The sequence below is a fragment of the Rhododendron vialii genome, chromosome 4a (genome assembly GCF_030253575.1).
Source record: "Rhododendron vialii isolate Sample 1 chromosome 4a, ASM3025357v1".
In the NCBI taxonomy this organism is placed as follows: Eukaryota; Viridiplantae; Streptophyta; class Magnoliopsida; order Ericales; family Ericaceae; genus Rhododendron; species Rhododendron vialii.
In genome coordinates, this window is record NC_080560.1 from 28,638,648 (window position 1) to 28,649,246 (window position 10,599).

Genomic DNA, 10,599 nt, shown 5'->3' on the forward strand with positions numbered 1-10,599 from the left:
GGGTTGTGATATTGGGTTAGGGTGCGTGTATTTTTTTCCGAGTTAGGGTTTTTTCAAGTTAGATTTTCCAAAAATTGATAATTTAAAAGACTGTCTGGAGGATGCACAAAGGTTTTGGCTGGCTAGACCAAACACAGGGGAGCTTGGAGATGGTTCTGAGATTGTATTGATAGTTCTGAGATTGTAGTCCCAAGTATGTATTGGTTGTGAATTCACTGTAGTCTTTTCCCCATTTTGGGAAGGAAATTATTTGCAAATTGATGAATTAGATCTTTCAGAAAATGAAGTATTTGTTCCCAATACACTTTCAATAATTTCCTTCATGGATTATCGAGGAAATTTTGCTATCATTTTTGCATGTGGGACAATAGAATGAAAGAGGTAGCACTTGATCTTACATAGTTTCGTACCTATACATCATACCAATTCCCGTGGGAATGTAGTGCGCGGTGGGCAACTGCTATTGGTTGTTGCATTATGTTTATTGTTTGATGCAAAAATGGAAAAGATGTGGGAATGATTTGCATTAGAATGTGAAGTTTTGACTTTCTATGTTTTTAGAATTTTAAGTTTTGATTTTAAGCTTCAAGCAGGTGCGTTTGGCGCTAAATCTTGAATGGCCTTTCATCTTGGAGTTGGCATTTTAATCTTTGGAGCTGCTGCACTTTTTTTACCCATACAATCAAGTCTTTTATGCAAATAGGAGTATGTTTACTAATGTGGAACCATTTTTTGCAATATTGGGGAGACATTTGAAGCCAAAATGTCTCAAAGCACAACGGAAAGCTCTAAAAATCAAAACTATATCAAATATAAGAACAGGACATGCCACTGTGGGAAAAGGGCTGCGGTGAAAATTTCTGAATCCGAAAAAAATCCAGGAAGACTATATTATCGTTGTGAACTTGAGGTTAAGCAAGGTGGCTGCCATGCTTGGGACTAGTGCAACCCCATCAATATACATAACCATTTACAAGTTCCAACATCTACATATGCACCTAATGACAATGTGGATGCAATATTTGTGGTGGAGTTGGTATCACCGGTGCAACAGTTCAAAAGGAAGGCAACAAACACGAACTTCATAACTGTTGTAAGCTTGATATTTTCGGGAATAGCTCTTCTAATGGCCATGGCAGCTATAATGAAGTCTTAAGCTTGTTGGAAAGGGTTGTGTTGGCATTTGTAAGAGCACCGATGGGATCTTTGTTGTATTTAATGTACATTATGTTAAGAATTGAAATCTGTTTGTAGATTTTATTTCTTTTGGTAAGTGAATGAGATTATTTTTACTACTTGGATGATCTTTTTTGTATGCATGAATGAGCTATTTCTTGTTCAATACCCATTTGGAAGCATGTACAATTAAAAAAGAGAAGAGTCAGGTGGCTTGATTAACAGTTTTAATAGGTGTCGCTTGAATTTGTGCATTAGTATCAAGTATTTGTAGTCTATGCACATGGTTGTTAAGAAAGGGATTGTAGATTTCAACTATAGAAACATACGTAATACCAAATAAGAAATTAGTATTTCATTTCCTTGTTTTTTTTAAGCTCTCATAACTCATTGGTTCTTTATGTTATTTTCGTATCGGTTCTTTATGTTATTTTCTTATCAAAACCCTCTCCAGAATGAACTTAGTCGAATTTCAACAATGAATGGTCATCCGATTATTCCCCGATCCCGACATCTCTCAGACAAACCGCTCCAACTCCACCCTGATTGAAATGGGATGGGGACGGGTGAATATATATATATATATATATATATATATATATATATATATATATATATATATATATATATATATATATATATATATATATATATATATATATGACACTACTTGCTTGAAATATAGTTTCAAATATACCAAGATGGACCGACTACTTTTTATTCTTCATTTATCGATCTCATATTTACGAAATCAATTCCTTTTCGGCTGTCTAAGAACAGTTTGGAGCTCAGCATGTAATAGAATGGTTAAAACAATAAAATGGTTAAAACACGAAGAGAAGTAGTTCGATAGTTTTTTAATAGAGATGCGTTCGTCTAACACTTGTAAAATTTAGAAGTTACAAAGCCAGGAAATAAAATTGACAAAATAAAATTGACTACGGTTAGGCCAAATGGCTACAAAGCGCTAGTAATCTAGTAAACGAATGTTTAAATCCCCTGTAGATAGAGGGAAAGGAAACACACGGCAAAAGGGCTAATTGCACCGCAGAGATATATCATGCATTAGCAACCAATAGCCACACTAATTGAGAGCCAACTTGCAGCATCTATAATCCAAGCAACTTCAGAACTTTCACCTTCAGAAGATGCTCAAAGCAGCACCAGTAGGCTTAAAACAAGCAGACACGGTCCAACAAGTATACTAGGCCATACCCGTAAGCAAGAAGTTGTACCCCAGCTCACTGGTCAAGACCAACCAATACCAACCAACTCCGGGAATGTCAATATGCAGTAGCAAAATAGCAGATTGTGACAAACACACTAAGTTAAAAGCCATGCTGCACAATAGATCAAATGGATCACAAATCCCGTAACAGCTGAATAACAAAAGCAGTGTTATGCAACTAAGCTTCTAGAAACTGCCATCATAGATGAGGACATCATTATCCAGAATAGTACAGCAAGATCAGGTTCCCAAGTAGGCCAAACAAAATATTAGCATTTCAGGATACAGCCAACGCTCACACAATATCAGTCCACACAAAATTCCTGCATTCACAAGTTCAAGAATTAAATACCAGCAATCTTCCAAATCTGGAAGCCCACAAACAGAAGCAAAAATACCAAAAACAGTAGCAGACATTTTAACAGAAGCAAAAATACCAAAAACTTCCAAATTCATCTACATTTGGAAGCATCAATCCATGTGCAAGCACCAATCTATCCTACAACCCGAATTAGTAATAATATCAATAGAAGAAAAAATAGGCAAGAACAACTGAAGAAATAAACTTAGATGTACCACAAACACTTACACTCATCGTCAACGTCGTCATCGTCCTCGTCCTCGTCATCACTCATCCTAACATCTTGCAAAGAACTAAGAAACAAATACGACTATTAACATTTTCACTGCTAAACAATCAAATTAAGAACAAGTAAAGAATTAAGAAACAAATACACGTATATGTTGCGAAGTTTTGGACAATTTCTTTTGTCATGTGACTGTCCTGTTAAGCCACAACCATTACAATGCCTACTCTTCTTGACCGCCTTATCTTTCCTACCTTCAATCGCTTACCACATCCCTTTGACCTAACTTTAAGCGGTTCTTTAAAAATATGTTCACGAGAAATAGACACTTGGCTAGCACTCAATTTGCCACCTTCGCTTCCAAGATTCATGGCACATAGCTTACACTACAAGAAAAATTCAATTGAGTGAAGAATGAAAATCGTCACAAATTGCATGTTTTTCGTCACAAATACTATAGGTGACGAAAAAAAATTTGTCGACTAAAGGTTGTCGAGAATTCCTACCTAGTGACGAAATCTATTTTTCGTCACCTATAGTGCCTTTTGATGACGAAATATTTTGTCACCAAAAAGTGAATAATTGGTGACGAAATTTTTTTCCTCGCTTATTGTGCTTTTTGATGACGAAATTTTTTGTCATCAATTATTCCTTTTAGCGACGAAAAAATTTGTCACCAATGTGACACATCGGTGACGAAATTTTTCGTTGCAAAAAATGTTTTCATATGGGAAAAAAAAATCATTCTTTCTTGCTCCTGCTGGGTTTCGAACCCGAGTCCATTGAGTTTTTCGCGCAAGTTCCGACCAACTGCACCACACACACTTTTCAGTAAACATTTGAAATATCTAATATATAACACATATGTTTAACATGAAAATATATTTCGAATGCAATTTTGAACCTTTAAACATTAAAATTAGCAAATTTGATAAACATGAAAGTTGTAGGCAATTGAGTTATTGTTCAAACCCAATTTATCTCAAACGGAGTTTTTAGTAAAGTGTTACGTCCGAAATACATTTAGTGACAAAGCGCAATTCATAAATTTTGTCACGAAAGGTGCCCATTTGACGACGAAATATATTTTTCATCGCTGAAAGCGTTAAAATGGTGACGAAAAATAATTTCGTCACCAAAGTTAAGCATTTGGTGACGAAATAAATATTTCGTTACTAAATTGCTCTCATTTGGCGACGAAATATATTTTTTGTCACCAAATGATTATCTTTGGCGACGAAAAATAATTTCGTCACCTTTTTTATGCTTTCGGCAACAAAAAATGTATTTCGTCACCAAATGGGTACCTTTGGTGACGAAAATATTTTTTTCGTCGCTAAACAGATATAATTGGTGACGAAATTATTTCGTCACTGAAGTTATCAAAATAGTGACGAATTTATTTTTTCGTCGCCAAATATACTCATTTAGTGACGAAATTAAATTCCATCGCCACTTTTTCGTCACCAATTTTAATTTTTCTTGTAGTGTTATTTCGAACCAAACACTAAGCTTCTTCCAATAGCTCACTTCCATCTTCAGTTAATACGGCATCATCAATTACACTAGAAGCAAATTTGAAGAGCTTATTTTGCCTTTCAAACACAGAAGAGTCACATATTTCTTGGATAGACCCACCCACCCACATCATTTACAAATTTTTTAATTTTTTCGAATTTAGTCCACCTTGCCAAAATGAACTCATGAGGCAGATCAAGAATCTGCATTCTATTGAAGTAAGCCAACAAATGCCGACATGGAATTCCGTCACATTCAAATAGCTTACAACTGCAACTTACATGTTCTGATGACTTATTTACCAAAAGATTACGAACCCTAAAACCACTCACCTTTGCCCTCTCAACAATGTAGAAACAATAGTGTTCATCCTCATATGTCATCTTAACCATGTACGCCCCAATTTGAAAGAGTTCATCTTGAAACTTGTTAAATATGGCCAATGTATATAACTCACTCATTGTGGACTCCATGGGAAACGATGTTATCAATTGTGGCTTCTCATTGAGATCTTTATGATCCAAATCCAATTCATTATGTCGTGTGTGAGAAAGCGCCATAACAAACCACGTGACAAAGTCGTACAATGAATTATTTAAAGAAACATACTTGAAAAAAGCATGAGAAATCTCAGCTCTTTGACTACTAGTCATATGGGTGGAAAACATCTGTTTCATATATACCGGAATCCATCTCTCACGGATTTCGTACATGGCTTTCAACTATTCATTGGAGGATAAGTTGGCTTTGTGTACAACATCTACCCATTTAGCCTCAAACTCTTCAGGGCTCTCAAAATTCCATATGCATTGTTCGAACTCGTCATAATGATCTGTCTAAGATAATGCACTTATCTTTTCAGAAAATTTACTGACAATATGCCATATGCAATATCTGTGGTGCATATTTGGAAGAACATTAGCAAATGCCTTTGTCATTGCCGGATCCTGATCAGTTATGATCTGTTTGGGCGAGCCTCCTAGTATTGCTTTCAACCATTCTTTGAAAAGCCACTCAAAGAATCACTCGATTCATCACTTAAAAGCCCACACCCAAATAGCGTAGTTTGCCTATGGTGATTAACCCCTAGTATAGGTGCAAAGATCATACAGTATCGATTTGTGTTGTACGTTGTATCAAAAATTATAACATCCCCAAAATATTGGTACGACTTTCTAGAGGTGGCATCTGCCAAAAAATAATGAGTCAACCTCCTTTCATCGTCTTTCTCCATTGTAAACATAAATCCTAAGTTCTTTTGTTGTTGAATTTGGAAATACTCATACAACATATCGGCATCCTGCCCTAGTAATGCATTCCTTATATCTCTTTCAATATTATAGAGATCTTGCAGTCCGAACCCAATATTTTTCTAGAACTCTGGATTGCACCTCAAAAATACTCATTTGTTGGCAAGTTGGCACATTTGCCTGTGATAGTTGTGCCAAAGCTCTTTTGATATCTGACATTTTACGAAGAGATCACAACAAATGCGTCCTCCTTGGAGACGCAAGAGAGTGATTATGTGCCTTAACAAATTGGGAGACAACATACTTGTCACCGAACTTGGCTCTCACAACAGCCTATTTCGCACCACAACTCTCTCTAATTATCCCCTGACGCTATTTAGAGGATCCACTATTTTCTACAGGTTTTTTGGGCGCCGAGTGACCTTCTTTGCAGCAAACATACTCTTTCCTAACGAATTGTTTATCCCCATTCTTCCTGCTAGAATGTTCTCGTGTACCAAATCCTGACTCTTTCGCATAACTGTTATAAAAATTCTGAACGGCGTCTAAAGTGACAAACTCTTGATTAATTTTCGGTATCACGTCATTCTTAAATTGAGGAATGTAAGATATTTGGGAAGAATTGGCAGTTGATTGACATGTTTAAGATGGTAATGGTGAGACTACGTCCATTTCTTCCAAATTTTCCAAACACTGCATTCTAAAAACTAAGAGACAAAACATATGGTCCTTTGAGAAAATAGTCAAATCCACAAAATTTAATTCCAGAAAAAAAAACCCCTAACTTCAAAAAAAAAAAACCCTTAACTTCAACGGCTAAAAATATTTTGGATGAGTCTCTGCCCTAATCTTCTGTAATCAGCAAGCTATAAAGAAAATACCCTCTCTCTTTTTTGTAAACATACTTCTAAAATGCCCTTAACTCGAGAAAAAAAAAGAAGTTCATTTACAAAAAAAAAAATGTCCAGATTTTAAATTCTAGAAAAAAAAAAAACCAGATTCAGAGAGAGAGAGACCTTCAAATCGAGCCCTAATCTTCTATAATTGAGCCCTAATCTTCTGTGATCAAGCCCTAAGAATGCAGATTATCAAACATGTAAGTTGCTAGAGGGGCTCAAAACCCTAACTCGAAAAATATAGATTCGAAGCCAGAGAGAGAGAGAGAGGGGGAGTGAGAGAAATACCTTCAATCGTTCTCTTTGTCGTCGTCGTCCTCTTCTTCTTCATTGTTCTTATTCGTCGATCTGAAGAAAAAAAAAACCCTAACTTCTGAGAGAGAGAGAGAGAGAGAGAGAGAGAGAGAGAGAGAGAGAGAGAGAGAGAGAAACCTTGTTCGTAGTCAATTTTCTTCTTCTCCAGTCGTCTTCGTCTTGTTCGATTCGTCTTCTCTCTCTCCAATCGTCTTCATCTTCTCTCTCTCCAGTCACGCGTATTTTAGAAACTGTGGAAGTCTTGGGGGGTTTTTGGGAAGGATCCGTTTGTTTCAACACGTGAGCACAATATTACCCGACCCATCCCTTTTTTACCCGCGAACTCTTCTCTTTTGTCACAGCCATTGGATGAGATCCAACGGCTAGCATAAAAAGTCCGCAACTTGGTAAACTAAGGGCGTCCACAATAGAAGGAAACTGCATGTGTGTGTGTGTGTAAATATATATATACAGCCCGTCTCCCGTAAGCACCACATCATTTTAATAAAATGTGGACCTCCCTTTCCCGATTGAATTTCGATGATCCGAGCCGCTCAATGTGTTCAGAACGTGATTTTAAGGGTACTCGCGAGAAATCAGCAAAAAAAATTACCGGGAAGGGCTTCATCCGAGCAGTTTTTTTTTTGTTTTTTATCGAACAGTTCAAACAAAAACAGCTCGGATGAAGCCCTTCTCGGTCATTTTTTTTGCCGATTTCTCGCGAGTACCCTTAAAATCACGTTCTGAACACATTGAGCGGCTCGGATCATCGAAATTCGATCGGAAAATGGGAGAAACAAGGTGGTCCGCATTTTAACTAAAATAATGACTCCCTCATTTAAGACTGACTGTGTGTGTATATATATATACAGTCATTTTCAAATGAGGATGTCCTTATTTTAGTTAAAATAAAGATCTCTCAATTTCTCCCATTTCCCGTTCGAATTACAATGATCTGAGTCGCTCAATGTGTTCAGAACATGATTTTAAAAGTATTCGCGAGGAATCAGCCAAAAAAATGATCTGGAAGGGCTTCATCTGAGCTGTTTTTATTTGAACCGTTCGATAAAAAACAAACAAAAAACTGTTCGGATGAAGCCTTACCGGTCATTTTTTTTTGCTGATTTCTCGCGGGTACCATTAAAATTACATTCTGAACACATTGAACGGCTTGGATCATCGAAATTCTATTGGGAAAGGGAGATATCCTTATTTTATTAAGTTAATGTGGTCCTTAGGAGAATGAGATTGAAAATATGGTATCCCAATTCCCATGTACTCTTCAAATATATATTCATTTATATATATTCAAGTGAATATATATTTGAAGAGTACATGGGAATTGGGATACCATATTTTCATTTTACCACAATGAGGGGAAATCTTAAAGTCTCCCCACGTTGTTCATCAAGATACAATAAAATGTTACTATTTTATTTTTTGGTTGAATGTTATGGTGAGAAATACTGTAAATTACATTAATTAAAGGGGAATGTAGAGGCCGGCCCTGTTTTCTAGGTTCAGACTTCAAATAGTCTTGACAAAAATATTTCTTCCTTATTTCAATCATTTTTCTTGACTTCTCATGCATATTTACTATTTTGTCATTCTTCTTAACTTTTTGTGTGCATGTCCAGTTTTAGTAAAATTTATATTTTTTGAATCAATTCCTGACCCATATTATTTTAGACAAAAATACCATTGGCTATGAGAACTGTATATTTTCTATGAGAATTGTCTCTATGTTTATGTCATAGACACAATTCTCATAAAAAATACACAGTTCTCATAGTCATTTCAAATAAAAATATACATTTCTCATAGAAAATATACAGTTCTCATAAAAAATATATAGTTCTTATGGACAATACATTATTCTCATAGAAAAATACAAAATTCTCATAGAAATTACATAATTCTCATAGAAAATACACAGTTCTCATAAACAATTCTAATGAACAATACACAATTTCTCATAGAAAAAATACAATTTTCATAGAAAATACATAATTCTCATAGCCATTTCAAATGAAAAATACACATTTCTCATAGAAAATATACAGTTCTCATAAAAAATATACAGTGCTTACAAACAATACATAGTTCTTATGGACAATACACAGTTCTCATAGACAGTTCTTATAGAAAAATATAAAATTCTCATAGAAAAATACACAGTTTTCATAGATAGTTCTAATGAACAATACATAGTTTCTCATAGAAAAATACACAGTTCTCGTAGAATATACATAACTCTCATAGCTATTTCAAATGAAAAATACACATTTCTCATAAAAAATACACAGTTCTCATAAAAAATACATAGTTCTCATGGACAATACACAATTCTCATAGACAGTTCTCATAGACAATACACAGTTCTCTTAGACAGTTTTCATGGACAATACACAGTTCTCATAGAAAAATACACAGTTCTCGTAGAAAATACATAATTCTCATAGCCATTTCAAATAGAAAATACGCATTTCTCATAGAAAATACGCATTTCTCATAGAAAATATACAGTTCTCATAAAAAAATACATAGTTTTTATGGACAATACACAGTTCTCATGCAATTGATTGCCGCGAATATGTATGTGGTCACTATATTTTACCAGCACACACACAAAATATATACATACATACAGAGAGAGAGAGAGAAGGGGGTTGATGTTTGAAGAGGAATCATTAGCTCAGATGATATCCCCAATCTCTCAACCTCTATACAAAGGCTCGCTCTTGAACGACTTTGGACTTCGAGTGCCGGAAAACAACCATCGGGCTTGGAAAATGCCAACCCCTCCCTTTCATTGACGGTGGCGATCTAATATCTCCGACGCCCTCGCCGTTCCTGTTCGATTCTCCATACGTCTTCTCCCTCGTTGTCGGCGTGATTTTGTTGGGGAATTGGTGTTGGTGTGTCGGTGCGATCCAAAATCGACATCTAGCAGTTCGAATATTCCATCGTACTCGAGTTCGATTTTTCCGTCGTCATCGTCGAGATCGATTTCGCCGTCGTGGAGTTTGATATTGCCATAGTCATCGTCGTCATCAACTCTGTCAGTTTGTTTTTTCTGATGGATTTGAGAAGTTGAGGTTGCGATCGGGGTTGGGATTGGTGGTGGAGAGGCGGTGCAGAGCTAGTCTCCGAATGAGATCTGAGAGAGAGATGATTTGTTGATAATGGCATGTTGGAGTCGACGAAGCGGAATAAAAAGGGCAAAAAAGTAATGCGAAACATATCCGAGCCTACATAGGTTCGGAAATAATATTTAGGGTTGGGTTCAAACCGAACCTAAAAAGAGGGACCGGTCTCTAATTTTCTATTAATTAAATAAGTAAATTTTTGGAATGATGTGCATTATGAAAGTTTTATGCATCACATGGTAAAAAATACTAGTACGGATTTTCGTGCATAATTAATGTTATGCCTTCTACGTATTAATGTTGTGTTTTTTTATACGTAAAAATAATTTATCTCCGGACAAAGTGAGAGTAGTATATATATAATTAAGCTCCCCAAAAAAAAAAAGACAGCATCACCACAAAAATGCATAAAAATCATTAATTTTCGTAATGATCCTTTTTTTTTTTCCTTGCTAAGTAATTTTCGTATTGAATCAATACAACAAAATATAAGTACCATTT

The 10,599-nt window shown here is 35.7% G+C and overlaps 1 protein-coding gene across 1 annotated transcript; it reads right to left on the reverse strand.

Annotated features, from left to right (window-relative positions):
* Positions 1–4,498: 4,498 nt before the first annotated feature.
* On the reverse strand, positions 4,499–5,222 carry LOC131323872 (protein FAR1-RELATED SEQUENCE 5-like). The gene is made up of 2 exons (XM_058355712.1): positions 4,678–5,222; positions 4,499–4,586 (listed from the first exon to the last, which is right to left on the reverse strand). The coding sequence occupies exons 1-2, from the start codon at positions 5,220–5,222 to the stop codon at positions 4,499–4,501; spliced, it is 633 nt and encodes a 210-aa protein (XP_058211695.1).
* Between the last annotated feature and the right edge of the window lie 5,377 nt (positions 5,223–10,599).

Excerpts from the sequence above, each read along its gene's own strand:
- LOC131323872 (XM_058355712.1), bottom strand. The coding sequence starts at position 5,222 with ATGTACGAAATCCGTGAGAGATGGATTCCGGTATATATGAAACAGATG. Across the intron at positions 4,587-4,677 it reads CATGAGTTCATTTTGGCAAG|GCAAAATAAGCTCTTCAAAT; the intron begins GTGGACTAAATT and ends TGTGTTTGAAAG.